Raw genomic sequence first — 18,177 nt, forward strand, 5'->3', positions numbered from 1 at the left:
CTGATGGCACAGACTGGTAGCGTTTGGAAACCTGATGGCACAGACTGGTAGCTTCTGGAAGCCTGATGGCACAGACTGGTAGCGTTTGGCAACCTGATGGTACAGACTAGTAGCTTTTGGATAACTGATGGTACACACAGGCAGCTTCTGGATACCTGATGGCACAGACTGGCAGCTTCTGGATGCCTGATGGCACAGACTGGTAGCTTCTGGATACCTGATGGCACAGACTGGCAGCTTCTGGATACCTGATGGCACAGACTGGTAGCATCTGGATACATGATGACACAGACTGGTAGTGTCTGGATACCTGATGGCACAGACTGGTAGTATCTGGAAGCCTGATGGCACAGACTGGTAGCTCCTGGATACATGATGGCACAGACTGGTAGCATCTGGAAACCTGATGGCACAGACTGGCAGCATCTAGATACCTGATGATACCAACTGGTAGTGTCTGGATGCCTGATGGCACAGATTGGTAGTTTCTGGAAACCTGATTGCACAGACTGGCAGCTTCTGGATACCTGATGGCACAGACAGGTAGCTTCTGGATACCTGATGGCACAGACTGGTAGCGTCTGGAAACCTGATGGCACAGACTGGTAGCGTCTGGATACCTGATGGCACAGACTGGTAGTGTCTGGATACCTGATGGCACAGACTGGTAGTGTCTGGATACCTGATGGCACAGACTGGTAGTCCTCCGGTGCACAAACAGCTGCAGACTCCATGCGTGGAAGTCACCAGTCGAGGAGAACATATTTTGACTCCACTTTAAATTGTTTCTAGGTAAAGGTCTGTATCACCTGTGCTAGTAGCAATCTCTGGCTATGAACAAAAACAGCTAACAGTAAAAACTATAATCACAAATTAAAAATAAAAAAATCTACTAAATAAACAGTGATTAAAATGGTGTTGTGTTGCCTATGGGATTGGAGCAACACGTAATCCGTGCCCTGCAGGGCCATAGAAGCGAGAAGCAGCAGTAAGACATGTCAACATAGCAGAAGAAGGGCACTGCCAGGCGTGCAGGGGCATCAGTGCAGGAGACAACGAGAAAAGTGCAGCCTGGCAGTTACTTTCAGCTCTGGGGCAGCGGCCAGTTTTATACTGTGGGTTCTAATCTCCTGCACATTAAACAGCGGGACATTTCACAGTTAGGGGAAGTTAAAAGTGACGTCAGTGGTAAGACCACTGCTGTCTTCAATACACTGTTGGTCAAAAGTTTTAGAACATGGTGCAAGGAACCTTTTCAGAATTGGCTGATGTTCCATAGAGGTCAGCGGTGGGTCTGCTGCTATTTTTAATAAATAGAAATCATTTCAATAGGAATATAAGTGACAAGCTGGTTACGTTTGCAGATGATACGAAGATAGGTGGATTGGCAAATAATCTGGAATCTGTTATATCATTACAGAGGGACTAAGATAGCATACAGGCTTGGGCAGATTTGTGGCAGATGAGATTTAATGTCAGTAAATGTAAAGACTTACACATAGGAAGTAAAAATGTTAGGTTTGAATACACGATGGGTGGTCTGAAAATCAAAAGTGCACCTCATGAGAAGGATTTAGGAGTCGCAGTGGACTCTGCACTATCAACGTCCAGACAGGGTTCAGAAGCCAATAAGAAGGCTAACAGAATGTCAGGTTATATAGCGCCTTGATGTGTGGAGTACAAGTCACAGGAGGTTCTGCTCCAGCTTTATAACACACTGGTGAGACCTCATCTGGAGTCCGGTGTGCAGTTTGGGTCTCCGGACTACAAAAAGGACATAACAGCACTGGAGAAGGTCCAGAGAAGAGCGTCTAGGCTGATTCAGGGCTACAGGGGATGAGTTATGAGGGAAGATTAAAAGAGCTGAGCCTTAAAGTGATGAAGAGGAGACCTGACTGAAGTGTGCAAAATGATGAAGGGAATTAGTCCAGTGGATCAAGACAGTGACTTTAATGAGAGTTCATCAAGAACACGGGGATACAGTTGGAAACCTGTGAAGGGGAAATTACACACACAAACATTAGGAAGTTTTTCTTTACTCAGAGAACCAGACACACCTGGAATAAGTGACCACGTAGTGTGTGTGGACAGGAGGACTTCAGGGACTTCAAATCTCGACTTGATGTTTTTTTGGAAGAATTAAATGAATAGGACTGGTGACCTTTGTGATGTTGACTGGCCTGTCCTCATTTAGATTGTTCTGATGTTCTAAAGTTGTAACACTTCAGTTGTTTCCATTTTTATGTAAATGCACACAGTTTAATGTCTTAATGTTTCATGAAATCAAGACATAGAACAAATAAACAATAGCAAATAAAAAATAAGTCAAGAAATAATTAAGTGTACCAAATTGTATTCAAATATTTTGGATTCATCAGATTAGCAACCTATTTCTGATATAACAGCCAAACTGAGGTAACCCTTTTGCTTCCGAATGCCAGTCACCAACTCTGCATCCAGTAAAAGAACCGCAGACCACCACACTTCCTCCTCCATGTTTGACAGTTGGTGTCACACACTGAGGAGCCATCCTGTCACCAACTCGACGGCATACAAACACCCTGAGTGATGAACCAAAGAGTTCAAATTTGGATTCCTCGGTCCATAAGTCTTTCTTCCAGTCTGCAGTAGGCCACAGCCAGTATTTCAATGCCCCATTTTTGTCCTTTAAGCAATGGCCTTCTTCCTGCCACTCACCCTGTCACACCTGCAGCACAAAGTCTCCTCTCCACAGTACAAACTGACACTTGGCTTTTGTTGCCCTGCACTGTGCTTGATGCTGTTGTGCTGTGAGGCGCCTGTGATCACACAAGCTGGTGACCCTCAGAACCTTGTCTTCTGATTGGCTGGTGACTTTGGCTCTGCCAGATCTCGTCCTATCAGAGGATTGTGTAGGACACCACTGGACTCACTGACACTTTGCTTTGCTTTACAGTTCCTCTAAATGGAAGGCCTACACGTTTAAGTGTAATAATGCTCTGTCTCGTTTCATTCGTTAATTGCCGTTTTCTTGCCATTTTCACCAGGCTATTGTCCAAGTAGGACTTCAGAGGGTGTAGTAACACAGTCAGCTCCAACTCTGTTTTAAGACACACTGAGGGGTTTTTAAGTAATCAACAAAAGTTGGGACACCTGTGCAAATTGTTTGCTTCAACTTGTAAGGCTTCATTACTTTGATTGCTGCAGAATATCTGTAGGTTGTCACCTATTAGTTATTCCCTGATGAAGGCCCACTTGTAATATTCTGAAATTTCCTTTTTTTCGGTTTTTGCTAACCTAAACTTTAAATTTAAACCTCTGGCAGTTTACTGCTCACCTTTTCACCATTTTAGCTCATTCACTGCATTTTAAACGGATTACATTTGAAGCAAAAACTGGAAATATAGAGGTATTCTAAAATGTTTGACCAGTAGTGTGTATATGAATGATGTTCATAAAAATATTAGGCTGTATACTTATGCAGATGATGGTGATGGTGTAGCCCATCAGCCTCAAGGTTTGACGTGGTGGGCATTCTCAGATGCTTTTCTGCTCACCACAGATGTATAGAATGGACATCTGGGTTACTTTAGAGTTTCTGTCGGGTGGAACCAGTCTGGCCATTCTCCCCTGACCTCCGTCACTTACAGTTCCGTCTGCAGATCTGCTACTCACTGGATGTTTTTTGTGTTTTGCACCATTTTGCACCAGTTGTGCGTGAAAATGCCAGATCAGCAGTGACAGCAATACTCAAATCAGCCCGTCTGGCTCACACGATCACTCCACAGTTGAAACTGCTGAGATCACACATATTCCCCATTCAATTGTGAACGTGAACTGAAGCTGCTGACCTGATTCTATGTGAGTTTTATGCTCTGCACTGCTGTCACGTGATTGGCTGATTAGATTATTGCCTGGATAAGCAGGTGTGCCTAATAATATGCTCAGTGAGTGTCAAGAGGTTGTGGGAAATAGCCCAGACACAGACAGACGGACATCTTTTAAAAGTCCAACACGCGTCTATTTACAGTTAATTAAGTGCACAAACCCAGTGCCGCAGCACCAATCACCCCAACAGTCCAGGCCAAAGCCACAGTATGCCTTCAGATGCCTCCTTCTCTCTTCTCTCAGACCTTGTCCTCTTCCACCCGACTCCAGCCCCGAATGAAGGGAGGTGGCCCGTTTTATCTCCACCCGGATGTGCTCCAGGTGTGCATCTCCCACGGACACGCCCCAGTGTGGCGGAAGTGTCAGCTGTCTCCCCTGAAGCACTCTGGGTGTCCCCTCTCTTCTGCCCCTCAGCACTTCCTGGTACAACTTGGTCAGCGGTAACTTGTTTAATGACAGTAGATTTAATCCTAGCCTTAAAGACTGAAGAACAGTCGTAGACTACTAAGCACTGTTGTAAGTCGCTCTGGATAAGAGCATCTGCTAAATGATGTAAATGTAAATGTCCCGGGTCCTCCAGGCATGGTGACCACGGGCCCCTACAGGGTTGAGCTTCCAAGCCCTGTACCCGTGGCCCCCAATATAACCAGGGCGGTCGCCCCCTCGAGGTCTGGAGGAGGCAGGAGCCCTCCTCCTGTCTTCCTGGGCATCCCGGCTGGGTACGACCCCCAGCCGCGTGCCACAAGGTCTAAATAGTTTTGAATTTAACTGAGTGGTTGTTTGTTGTGGGACATTTGTAAGAAAAGCTTCTTTTCATGTATTATTAAGATTTGAAGGGAAGGAAGAGTAAAAAATGTGAATTCCATCACACATGCTTTCTACTTTATTTCCACAACATACACAAGCGAGCAAACATCAAAGCAAATCTCATCTGAGCCACACGGCTATTATGTGAAACAATGTGACAGCCGGGTCACCTCCATGCTCCATTGGACCTAAAACTGTCGATAGTCAGGTACTGAAATGAGCCGGGCAAATGAGGACACACACATCCAGCCATGGGGTAGGCGTAAAAAGTGCTCAGTGCTTTTATTAAAACCAATCCGAAAAACAAACAGTGTTCAGTAGTGCAGTGGTTCAGATACTTCACTAAATAAATAATCCATAAAATCCAAAGTGCTGATGTGGAGGTTGAAAGCAATTCAATAAATATTCCATAAAACTAATCATAGACATCTCCCTGGCTTACCCTCTATGGAGGGGATGTCCTGCCGACAGGTGCAGTCAACCATTGACTCCTAAGCATCCCTGGGGCGCCACACACCCTTGCGTCTCCCCACCGCCAATCCTTTGAGATACACCACATAACGGGCCGCCCCGCCCCCGCATTGATCAATAGGAGTGCCCCCTTCTCCTCACCCTGAGGCTTGTCCCCCTGACCACCTGCCTTTCCTTTCCTTTCACACTCCATGCGCCTTTCTTGCTCTTTCGTTCATTTCTTTCATTTGAAGCTGCTTGCTGTTCTCGTTGCTTTTCTGTCTCTTTCGTCATCATTCCTCGTTCATCCCGTATCTGCCGTGCATTCAGGCTCCTCTCATATTGGCTTGAAAACTGGGCACTGGTGTGACACGCTGCTCCCTGCAAGGTGCAAATCAGGCACCTGACTGACACTCACATTCGCACAAGTGTGTGTGATCAGCCAGGCACCCCAACCACCCATGGAGTGGACCACGCTCACACACACACCCACAGCCGATTGGAGCCCGCACTTCCCGGGTTTTCATTTATTTCAAATCGCACTTCACCACGAGCCTCGCAGTAAGGAGACCTGGGTTCACTTCCTGGGTCCTCCCTGCGTGGAGTTTGCATGTTCTCCCCGTGTCTGCGTAGGTTTCCCCCCACAGTCCAAAGACATGCAGGTTAGGTGCATTGGCAATCCTAAATTGTTCCTAGTGTGTGCTTGGTGTGGGGGTGTGTGTGCCCTGCGGTGGGCTGGCACCCTGCTGTTATACTATGTGTTTTTATTAAGTTTAATGTCACTGTTCTCTGTGCCCACTGTTATAGACTCATTCATACAGGCCGACCAAGTATGGCACACAGGGGCACTGCATCAGTATTTGGAATTGCCGAGCCAAGCACAGGACTAGAGAGCCAAAGGACAACTGGAGAATTGAATAGTCAGCCTAAAGACAGACTAGTATATTTCTGTCTTCTGTCAGAACACCATCTTCTTTCCTTGTTGGGAGAATGAGAACCGTATGTAGGCATTGTGCTATTCCTGTATGTTTGAAGGTGGGGTTTGAGTCCTGTCCTGACCTTGTTTGGATTCGGAGCCAAGGAGCCTGCACATGGAGCAACCAGAATATAAGAATGGACACCTACGGCCAACACTTTGAAGCTTCCAGGCGGAAGAGTATGTCTTCCGTCCAAGGCCGGGCAGAAGATTAGGTCTTCTGTCTGGTGAAAATCCTTTCAGCGTGGCGACGAAAGATGGCAAGACTGAGTAGTTCAAGCCACCCACATGCTTGAAAAGAGTCTGTCATGGGCTTCCCATCTGTAATACCACGCGAACCCGTCAGTAAAGAGCTAGATTATCCTTTATGCTTCTCGTGTCATCTTTTAACCGTCTTATTGCATGAGGGGTGGGGATAATACCTTTTTTTATTTATAATTATTTAAATTCAGGTTAATTAAAACGCTGCAATTCAAAAGAACACATTTCCAGAGAGCTAATGCCTCTTAAGGAAACACCTGCCTGGGGTTTGTTCCTGCCTTGCGCCCTGTGCTGGCTGGGATTGGCTCCAGCAGACCCCCCGTGACCCTGTAGTTAGGATATAGCGGGCTGGATAATGACTGACTGACTGACTGACTTCACCACAAACAACACATGAGATGTGAAATCCACCCCAAGACTGAGTGAAGACCCTTACTGAAATGCTCGACAAATTCAAACAGATGTCACCTCCAACATGACCACAGGTAAGTAAATGTAATCATAATGTGTGACAACGTCTTAGCAACAGGGACTACGAAATGACCTTCAGGCCATCTTGATTAGTTTCAGTATCTGATTGAGCAAAACCAAGAAGGTAAAGCCGTACTTCAGCAGGCGTGCAGCTTCGCAACATGTAATTGCACGTTGTATCAGATTGTAGACGACTAAAACTAAAACGGCAGAGTGGCTGCTGAAGAGAACTAACTCAACATTCAGAAAAGAAACAAATACAAATAATCATCGTAATAATCCCTCGCAGCTCATTTCAGAGGTGCCATTCTTTCACAATAATCATGAAGTTCAAGTTGCCAGACGGAGAGCAGCAATGACACACATTGCCACCTTTGCTCACCACAGTCCACCTCTTCTAAACTGCCCCCCCCCCCCCCCTTTACCCCACAGGAAATGCGGTACACTCACCGACTCTGAAGTTGGGCGCCGTCAGGGTGTCAGCTGCGTGGCCATTCTCGCTAATCAGGGTGGTCGTGTTGCCCTTCTCGCAGGTGTTTTGGCAGTTGCCCTGGATGCAGGTGACCTTGCAGATGGTGGGAGTGAAGACCACCTTGATTCGGCCAGTGTGGTTGCTCATACTGTGACCTGACAACCAGGAGAGGAAAAATAAGCACATGAGCTTCGCAGGTACATCCATTGATTGTTTTCTTCCGAGAGCCTCCAAAAAAAAAAAAAGGGACAGGACTGCCTGAAAAGAAGGCCGCCTGTCTGTCTCTCCCTTTCTCTCTTTCTCTGTTTGCGCCTTGTGTGCTCCATTCCCTCCCACTCAACCCCCCCATTTCTCCCTCACTCCCTCCCTCCCTCCCTCCAAAATCGACTTGCGTCGAAGAGGAATAGGCAAAGGAGCACAGCAAACAAAACTCTGGGATGCCATCCAAATGTGCTAGTACAGGATTAGCAAATCACAATGCTACACTTGATCCCGAGACAGACAAAGCGCAGCGCTACGGGCCAGACAACTTCAAACGTCCTGCCCCCCCCCACAGAACCCTCAGCCACCCAAGTTCTGACAGGCAGATGCAAAGTGACGAGGCCGGGCTGTGCCGTCCCACTTAAGCATGAATAAACCGTCCTGGTGTCTTCCCGGCACACTTCAGCTGATGAAGTCACTGCTTGACACACACGACTTGCAGCCAAGCAGACGATTGGCAGCGTGCGCCAGCAGGGATTTTTCGCTGCCAGCAAACATTTGTCTGAGGCGGCTCTCATCCTGGGAAGGCAGCAGCCACCTATACTTTTTTTTTTTTTTTTTTTAGTTCTTATTTCTTTCATTTGCTTTTTATTAATATTTTATAATAGAGTCTTCTTCAATACTTCTTGACGATATTTCTCTATCTGAACGTCTAACTTGCACCCGATGAGCAGTACCATCTCTCATGTTTTTTTTTTTGTTTTAAATGAAACTGGTGAGCAGCACTCGAGAGTCGAGGGGGCATGAGACTCTCGACAAGAAGAAACATCTGGAGTTTTGGGGAAAAAAACAATTCTTGCACGGAGCGTGTTTTTTCTTTTTAACTTATTATTGAGATTGCTAAAACTGGGCATACACTGTGACTGGGCTGTCATACGATCTCAATCTCAATCACGTCAGAAATAGCGTGAGCGCTCTCACGAGCCAAACTTCTGATGGTGCCATCAAATTTCACACAATTCATTATGCAGCAAAAGTCATGAAACCTTTTCATATCATCGGTCTACACTCACTGGCCACTTTATTAGGTACACCTTGCTAGTACCGGCTTGGACGCCCTTTTGATTTCACAACTCCCATAAGTCTTTGTGGCTCAGATTCAACAAGGTGCTGGAAACATTCCTTAGGGATGTAGGTCCATATTGACATGATAGCATCACACAATTGCTGCAGATTTGTGGGCCGTACATCCCTGATGTGAATCTCCCATTCCACCACATCTCAAAGATGCTCTACTGGAATGAAATCTGGTGACTGTGCAGGCCATTTGAGTCCAATTAACTCATCGTCATGTGCAAGAAACCAGTTTGAGAAGATCTGAGCGTTGTGACATGGTGCGTTATCTTGTTGGAAGTGGCCATCAGAAGATGGGTATGCTGCGGTCATAAAGGGATGGACATGGTCAGTAACAATACTCAGGTAGGCTGTGGCATTGAAACGATGCTCAGTTAGTACTGAGGGGCCCAAAGTGTGCCAAGAAAATATCCCCCTACACCATCACTCCACCATCACCAGCCTGAACTGTTGATACAAGGCAGGATGGATCATCCCTGCTTTCACGTTGTTGACACAAAATCCTGACCCCACCATCTGAATGTCGCAGGAGAAATTGAGACTCATCAGACCAGGCAACATTCTTACAATCTTCTGTTGTCCAATTTTGGTGAGCTCATGTGAATTGTAGCCTCACTTGCCTGTTCCTAGCTGACAGGAGTGGCACCCGGTGTGGTCTCCTGCCGCTGTAGCCCACCTGCTTCAAGGTTTGACATGTTGTGTGTTCAGAGATGCTTTACTGCATACCTCACTTGTAACGAGTGCTTATTTGAGTTCCTGTTGCATTTCTCTCAGCTCAAACCAGTCTGGCCATTCTCCTCTGACCTCCGGCATCAGCGAGGCATTTTCGCCCACTGTATATTTTCCCTTTTTCAGACCATTCTTTGTAAACCCTAGAGAGGTTTGTACGTGAAAATCCCAGTAGATGAGACAGTTTCTGAAATACTCAGACCAGCCCGACTGGCACCGACAACCATGCCACGTTCAAAGTCATTTCCCCTTGTATGGATTATTTATTTAACTGTTTTTAACCTCCACCATCACTTGTTTTTGTGGGTTATTTATTTTGACTGGATCAAAAATCATTTCAGCACAAGCTTCAGGAAAAATGAAAAGAACCCAAAAACACTTATTGATGTGGCAAGCAGATTAAGCAGATGGGCAATCTAAAATGGAACATAAAGGGGATTGCGATCGTCCATCTGTTTGTTCATACGCCTTTCATACTCAACTGGATTACAACTAGACCACCTTGGATTGCAGTTTCCATTTGGATGTTTGGGCTTTCCCTGTGCCTGCCTGCCTGTGTGAGTTTGTCTTGATTGGATATGTCTTCGTCGGAGGGCACACTCTCAGTCATCTCATACTGCGCCAGGAACTGGTAGGACAAAACATTTTGTTCCTTTCAGAGAGTCTGTTCACAGGAAGTTTTTTTCACTCATCCATCATCAACTGCCCTGCTATACTGGAACTAGTGTTGGAGTTTATTGTTTAGTGTTGATTATTATTAGAGTTCTCATTTGCTATCGCTGCTGGGGAGCTGGGGAGGGCTTTGCATAAGCGAATTGGTTGCCCTTCCTGATGCAACCCTCCCCAGTTTACCAGGGCTTGGGACCAGCACTAAGACCCCGGTGGTTAATAATGTAAAAGACAGGGCTAGATGGAGACGGATGATCCTCTGTGGCGACCCCTAAATGGGAGTAGCTGAAAGAAGAAGAGGCTGTGTGTGTGTGTTCACCCTGGGATGGACTGGTGCTCTGTCCAGGGATTGTTCCTGCCATGCACCTGATGCTTGCTGGGATAGGTTCCAGCTTCCCTGTGACCCTGCTCCAGAGAAGCAGGTTTAGAACAAAGATGGATGAAAGCTACACTGGCCATTTGGACTGACCTCCTCCTGACAGATATAAAGTTCAGCTGCAACGCTTAGTCAGATTTTGCAATGCTGGCATCAAATTACAATGCAACATTTGTGCCTCGCACTCTCAAGTTCAGGGTGGCACAGTGGTAGCATGTACAGTAAGCAGATCAGGACTGGCATCCTTCCTGTGTGAAGTTTGCATGTTTGCTCCGGGTCTGCTTGGGTTTCCTCCAGGTGCTCCAGTGTCCGCCCAAAGTCCAAAGACGTGCAGATTAGGTGAATTCCTGACCCTAAATTGGCCCTAGATTGTGTGTGAGTGTGTGTGTGTTTGTGTATGTGCCCTGTGATGGACTGGCACCCTGTCCAGGGCTTACCTCTACCTTGTGCACTAGTCTAGCTGTTATAGACTCCAGCAGACCCCTGTGACCCTGTTCAGGACAAAGCAGGTTAGAAAATGACTGACTGACTCTCTGTTCACACGTCAGCTAAGCGATGACTCATCGTCAAGCAAACAACTTGAGTACATAACAGCTTTAAAAATTCCTTTTATTGTAAAAAGTATAAGTAAAACCTACAACATGGAGTAGTTATGCTAAGTCTGGGATGGCAGTCAGCGTGCATTGACACCGAGGATCAGCGTCATGGCCACCGGTGCACGCAGACTCCTGCTACAGTTAAGTCAGTACAGATTCTTTCTTGCTCCTTATTGGATTCTGTCCAAGTGGTAAAAGCAAACTTTATCATTCCAGCAGCAGCTAATCATTCTAATTAGATTTTCTCCAGTCAAGCAAGAAATGCTCTCAAAACCTGGCCAGAACACTCTCGGCTGACTGGCAAACCTCTAAAAAGTCAATCAGCCCTCTCGTTCAGCGCCAACCCAAAGAATAAAAACCAAAATAACAGAAATTAACTCTCCAGGGACTGAGCAGTAGATAAAACCTCTTCAGAAAAGGTTGGATGTCCGTGAACTTGTTTTAAATGTTGTCTCACTGCCTTGTCTCACATGACGTTAAAGTGTCTCTCGTGGGACGTCAAACTGTCTTCTGAGAAGATCACGTCTCTTCTCCCTAGTCTCCCTCCCAAGACTTTTTTTTTATAATAAAGAGATATACATCTATCATATGTATAAATCCTAAGCCTAAAAGTGCAATGATTTTATGTGACGTTTTTATGTCACATTTTTTGTCACTCTTTGAATCGGCTTATTTTAAAACCTACATATATTTGTAAATTTCCCCTTGGGATTAATAAAGTATCTATCTATCTTTCTATGTTTGGTATCATTCTTTTCAGAATTTATCAAACTTTAATGTGATGTTGTTAGATTTTCAGATTCTTCTTCCGTTTTTAAATTATAAACTAAACTATCAAGAACTCATGTCCCACGAGACGAGACTTTGTGCCAAGAGATTTAACCACACCCGGGGCTGGTAATAAAAGACAAAGAGTGGGACAGCTGCTGTACAGGCTTTTAAATGTTTTCGAACTGCCTTGTGAGATGAAGATCACACGGCACGGCAGCAGCAGCAAGCCAGCAGCTGATTGAGCAAAGAGGAGGTAAAAAATAACTATTTGTTTCCCATTGTATCACCGTTTAAGAGGGGGTTTCGGAGGAGCAACCGCATCTCCTTGGGGTGCGTTCAGTCCCCCTCTTCACAATGGGGGAGGCAGAAACGTGAAGTGGCTGGCACAAAGCGCAGTTGGGCGAGTGAAGCGAGCAGGGGGTGAACCCCCTAGTATACACACATACACACACTGTAGTTACATATATATTTAAAAATATTACATTGACTAAATATGTTCATGTTGTCGCAGGTGGCTGGGGGGGGGCAACCCGGCCAGGATGCCCCAGAGGACTGGAAGAGGGACCACGTGGGGGCAACCGCCCTGATTCTTTTGGGGGCCACAGGTACAGAGCTGTGAAGCTCAACCCTGTAGGGGCCCGTGGTCACCGCCAGGTGGCACCCCAATGCCTTGGGAGCCCTGGACCTCAGAACTTCTGCCACACCTGGAAGTGCTGGGGGGAAGAAGAGCAGGGACACCTGGAGTGCTTCTAGGGATGCAGCTGGCACTTCCGCCACACTGGGGCGTGTCGATGGAAGATTGCCGGGAAACACCTGGAGCACATCCAGGTGATTATAAAAGGGGCCGCCTCCCTTTATTCAAGGCTTGAGTCGGGTGGAAGAGGACGAGGTCTCTGGAGGAGGCAAGGAGGTGGCCTGAAGAGAGTGTAAGGCATTCGTAGTTGGCCTTTACTTGTGGGGACTTTTGGAGTTTGGGTGCACTTTATTGTAAATAGTCTTCTTCTACAATACGCTTCTGTGGCTGTTCGTTTGTCTGTCCAGGATTTTAAATCACCAGTAGTTCGCAATCCGTTTCACTTATTGACTTGAAATTTGGTACACATATACTACGTGATGTCTACTATCCGCTTTCGGGGTGATGATTTTATTACTCTTTTTATTTTTATTTAGAGTCAACTCTCTGCAGAGAGAGGGCGTGCGTACAGGCGCCATTCTCATTCCCTACCACCTTCGCTAATCATTCTGGAGGCAGATTGAAGACTTAAGTGCCAGATTAAGTGAAAAATTAAAGAAAGCGAAGTAAGTAATTGCAACACAAAAACTAACTTAATCAGTTTTAATGCGAAAAGATGCTGACGAAAGGAGAAGCAGTGGGCCGCTAGGGTGGAGTAAAGAAGAGCTGCTCAGGAAGCAGCAAGCGCATCAACCTCTGAGCAAACGAATGCTAAACAGGGACGGAGAAAGAAAGAGGATGAATATTAGGAATGCTCAAGTCAAGTGTATTCACTGCACGTTATCGTGCAGCACACCGTTACTGGTAATGTATAATAAACGTGTGTTGGGTGACATGAACATGTCCGGGCCGGCTTCCACAATGTTAAGCTGATGTAGAACAATATTGTATAAACATGAATATATTGTGAAAGTTTTTTTTATTGTGTAAGAAATCTTAAAATTTATGTTCAGTTTTGCATTTAAATGTGATGTGAAGGAAATATTCCAATTGTATTCTTTTGTTGTGGTTATTAATGCAAATAAAAAGATAGATAGATAGATAGATAGATAGATAGATAGATAGATAGATAGATAGATAGATAGATAGATAGATAGATAGATACTTTATTAATCCCATGGGGAAATTCCCAAAGAACTCCATCCATCCATTATCCAACCTGCTATATCCTAACTACAGGGTCACGGGGGTCTGCTGGAGCCAATCCCAGCCAACACAGGGCGCAAGGCAGGAAACAAACCCCGGGCAGGGCACCAGCCCACCACAGGACACACACACACACACACGGGACAATTTAGGATCGCCAATGCACCTAATCTGTATGTCTTTGGACTGTGGGAGGAAACCCACGCAGACACGGGGAGAACATGCAAACTCCACGCAGGGAGGACCTGGGAAGTGAACCTGGGGCCCCCTTACTGCGAGGCAGCAGCGCTACCCACTGCCACCGTGCCACCCTAATAAAAAGAAATTCATAATTAAAACAATTTTTATTTGTTTAATTTTGCAGATGTGTGTTGGTGACGACCGTGCTGAGCAGACAAGCAAGTTAGAATTTCCGAGTACACAAGTCAGTAAACTTGAACGATGTGTGGCTGAGCTATAAACTTTCACCATACTTCCGTATTGAAACATTGCACACCTATAAAATGGTATGTTTAACGTTATTTTGACTAATCAAACTTACAGTGAAAGGTAGGATATTAGGATGAATCGACGTAGGCAGGCAACGTGTAGACGGTGGAAAGGCAGGCGTCCCGTCGGCGTCTTTCATACGGTGTGGCTGCCTTTCTCTCCCTTGGTTTCTTTAATTCTTTTTTTGGATGACACCACATGGTTACTTACTAAGTGTGTTCATTGCCCTTGCCTTAAGTTTTAGAATATGTAGATTTGTGAAATAATTTTTAATGATGTTAGCTGTAAAAGGTCCATAATAAAATAAATATTCCTTGAAATAGATTTTATTTCTGCACCTGCGTCATACCATAAGCACATTTAAACAGAAGGTGAGGGTTGTAATTAGCACTAGATAGATATATTGAGAAGCAGATAGTACTTTAATTTGTCCCAAAAGTTAAATTTATCTTTTTATAGAAAGTCAACAAACAAACATCCTCCTCAAATATACACATGGAATTATCAGAAAAAGGACAAGAAACCTTCTGACTTGGTTCAAGTTAAGAGAGCGTTATAAATGGGAGTTGCTGTAGGTAAGAAGGAGCCCCCCATAGCTTATCTTGACACCCTTCTGCTGAAGCCCTCAATACTAGCGGGTCTGAGAGGGGCTGTGTAGCTCATAATGGCCATCCATTTTGCTCTCACTCTCTCCCATTCTACTACTTCTACTGGGCTGACGGTACTTCCCATAATGGAGCCAGCTTGTTGACCTGGTGGTCCTCTCTTGAAGAGATGTTTACTGGCCCAACGCATTAGGATTTTTTTTTTAATTACTAATCGTGTGTGTATATTCGACTCATTTTTCCTGGGAATTTTCTGGGTTCCACCCTCAACACAGTAGTAAAGCTCCCAAATTGTCAACCCCACATTGTCCCAATGTAACTCGGCGTGTGCATTGCTTGCTCTGTTGTGGCCTGGCATCCCATCCAGGGATAGATTTTGCTTTATGTTCAGTGATGTTGAGATCATCTCCAACAATCTAGGATCTTAGTAAGTAAAACAATATCCTAAAGAGGATGGGTGAGTGAATTCATGAATATTACCAGGTCTTGAATCACTTCCTACTGTTTGTCCCAAATTTCACGCATTATTGACGAGACTTGCAGTGAGAACACAGCACAGTGTGGACGGTGTGTGAAAGAACAGCAGACAGCTTTAAGAAACAAAAAAGGCACCAGGAACCAAAGCCATGTGGTACTGTGGTTTGTGTCAGCTGTTATGTCTGCAGGAGATTTAATGAGCAACATTTTAAAAGACACGGTGCGCCTGTAATTGTGGTTGGACGGACTGTGTAAGCAAAGACGTTACCTCATTTGCATGTGTTTGATCTGCCAGGGGAATTTCAAGTCTACTCCTTAAAGGTTCATAAAATCCGTTGACGTTCATCGCAGTGGGCACTTAATAAAGCCGCTCGTCATGAGGGCTTTCTGCTCTTTCTGACGCCGTCCACTTTTCAGCCAAGCAGACGACATTAGCCGCTGTACAATACAAGAACCTGACCAACTGGTAAGACTCTTCAGTGTTCACAGTTAAAGGTCGCAATATCAACACGCTGTTGGTTATCTTAAGGAAATTCAGAGGTGATAAATAGTTTCATCTAGAAATGGTAGTCATATTGGTGTAAAACACGAATTAAACAACAGATGATCTGAAATGAGGTTACCCCCAGAGGCCATTGTTATCATGTCAGACTCCTATGGATGGCAACAGAAGGAGCTCTGTGTTGCATCTTCAAGCAGTTGATGTGGTGTATCGTACCCTGGGGCACATCTGGCCGGGTCTTGTGCAACTTCTCCTCTGGAGATGTAATGGCCATCGGGGGGCATAAAATGGTTCTAGCTGGGTTTCCAGAATGTTTTGGCCATGCATTATTACAGACCAGCTTTAGTGGCATTGCTGCCCTGGCAACTTGCTGATGTCACCTTGAAATTCTTGGGAGATGGCTAAGTCATGCATAGTGGAATAAGGCAGGTGCATCTCAAAATGGCATATGATGGGTGACAGGGTCTTCTTGGAGGACTGTTATGTGGTCAGACTGCACCAGAGAAGCAATTGGGGTGACCAGCTATTGTACATGGAGTTGCTTCACACCTTCTGATTTATCAGTGTGCCATTTCAATAAATGTCCATGTCGCCCCTCTCTGCCAGTCCTTGGATTATCAGTCTTAAAACAGAAGTGCAGCTCCTCACTGATAAAGTCGTAAGTTAGTGCACAATTGCTTGCAGATCTAACAACAGTCCTGTAGAGAGGTTAAAGGAAGGAATTGTAGTGAATGTCAAGAATGAAGGCCCACCTCTGTGAACTGTTGGTCTGTAGTCCATGGTGCCAATCAGAGTTCCATGAAGCTTTGCTGAAGATGCTGTGATGGTCTTTTGAATAATATATGGATCATCCCAGGGTGCTGTTGCTCACTGTCATCCCTGATTCTTCAGCTGGTCAAGAGAGCCATTTTACAGCCACTGTCACCAATGTTGACAAATTACATTAACCGAATATTGTTAGGGTAGCAGCAATAAAAATATTCAATGATTAGAATGACAATGGAAAATATGCCAAACCTACAGTAGAATCCCAGGATGAAAGGATATAACGTTCTTATGCTGCTGGCCATTCAGATTGCAACACTGACCAAAATATGTCCTGGTAGTCCAGAAATTGCAGAATGGACAGCTCATGGTTGAGTGTGAAATGACTACAAGCACAGCACATATGCACAGGATGTGTGTGAGTTACACGCCCCGGCGCCTAGAAAAGGAAACCTCATCGAGTGACTGCTGGCTGTTGGGATACTTTAGTGACCAAAGATGTCCCAGTGAAGAGGATGAAAACCATGTGTCCAGCTGTTAGACTTTGAGTCAGGGAGAATTGTGGGAATGCAGGAAGGTGGAGTATCCTTCTGAGACACCAGTGCTTGGTTGGACAGAATGCAGGCAAAGTGATGAAAGCATGGCATCAGTGGGTAGAGGAGTGTTGGACCCACTGAGGTGAGGGGTCTGGTGTGCCACAAATGACTAAACTAATAGAAGGAGGAAAGACATGTTGAGGTGCTGATGGACCGAACAACCACATCACAGACCCCAGCCCAGGGGGGTCAAACTCAGTTCATGAAGGTCCACAGCTGCTGCAGGATTTCATTCCAACAACTTCCTCCATTATTAATCAAATAATAATTAATGCTAATGGAAAATACAGTGATGTCTTGGTTTTAATTGACTTGCATTTGAAGTGTTTCATTTATTTCTTTAACCAGCAGCCAAATAACAATGAGATGCCACCAAATGACCAGGATACTTAGGTCCCATTTACACTGGTGTCTTTCATACTGTAGATAGATACATAGATAGTTAGATAATTAATTTTAGTATAGTAGGCAGGATAGATAGATAGATAGATAGATAGATAGATAGATAGATAGATAGATAGATAGATAGATAGATATTAATTTTAGTATAGTAGGCAGGATAGATAGATAGATAGATAGATAGATAGATAGATAGATAGATAGATAGATAGATAGATAGATAGATAGATATTAATTTTAGTATAGTAGGCAGGATAGATAGATAGATAGATAGATAGATAGATATTAATTTTAGTATAGTAGGCAGGATAGATAGATAGATAGATAGATAGATAGATAGATAGATAGATAGATAGATAGATAGATAGATATTAATTTTAGTATAGTAGGCAGGATAGATAGATAGATAGATAGATAGATAGATATTAATTTTAGTATAGATAGATAGATAGATAGATAGATAGATAGATAGATAGATAGATAGATAGATAGATAGATAGATAGATAGATAGATAGGATATCCTGCCTACTATACTAAAATGACATCTATCTATCTATCTATCTATCTATCTATCTATTATGCCTACTATACTAACATTAACATCTCTGTCTATCTATGTCATATAGTGCCTTTCAAAACTATATCTATCTATGTATGTATCTATCTATCTTCTAATAAGAATTG

At 44.6% G+C, this 18,177-nt stretch overlaps 1 protein-coding gene across 10 annotated transcripts in view; it reads right to left on the minus strand.

Moving 5' to 3' along the window:
* The window catches only part of ltbp1 (latent transforming growth factor beta binding protein 1), a 386,058-nt gene that overhangs the window by 303,906 nt on the left and 63,975 nt on the right, over window positions 1-18,177 (minus strand). For all 10 annotated transcript variants that reach the window (XM_028820637.2, XM_028820635.2, XM_051919196.1 and 7 more), the window contains exon 5: window positions 7,283-7,459. In XM_028820637.2, coding sequence (XP_028676470.1) covers window positions 7,283-7,459 — 177 coding nt within the window. The remainder of the gene's footprint in view (window positions 1-7,282; window positions 7,460-18,177) is intronic.

Source organism: Erpetoichthys calabaricus, chromosome 15 (genome assembly GCF_900747795.2).
Source record: "Erpetoichthys calabaricus chromosome 15, fErpCal1.3, whole genome shotgun sequence".
In the NCBI taxonomy this organism is placed as follows: Eukaryota; Metazoa; Chordata; class Cladistia; order Polypteriformes; family Polypteridae; genus Erpetoichthys; species Erpetoichthys calabaricus.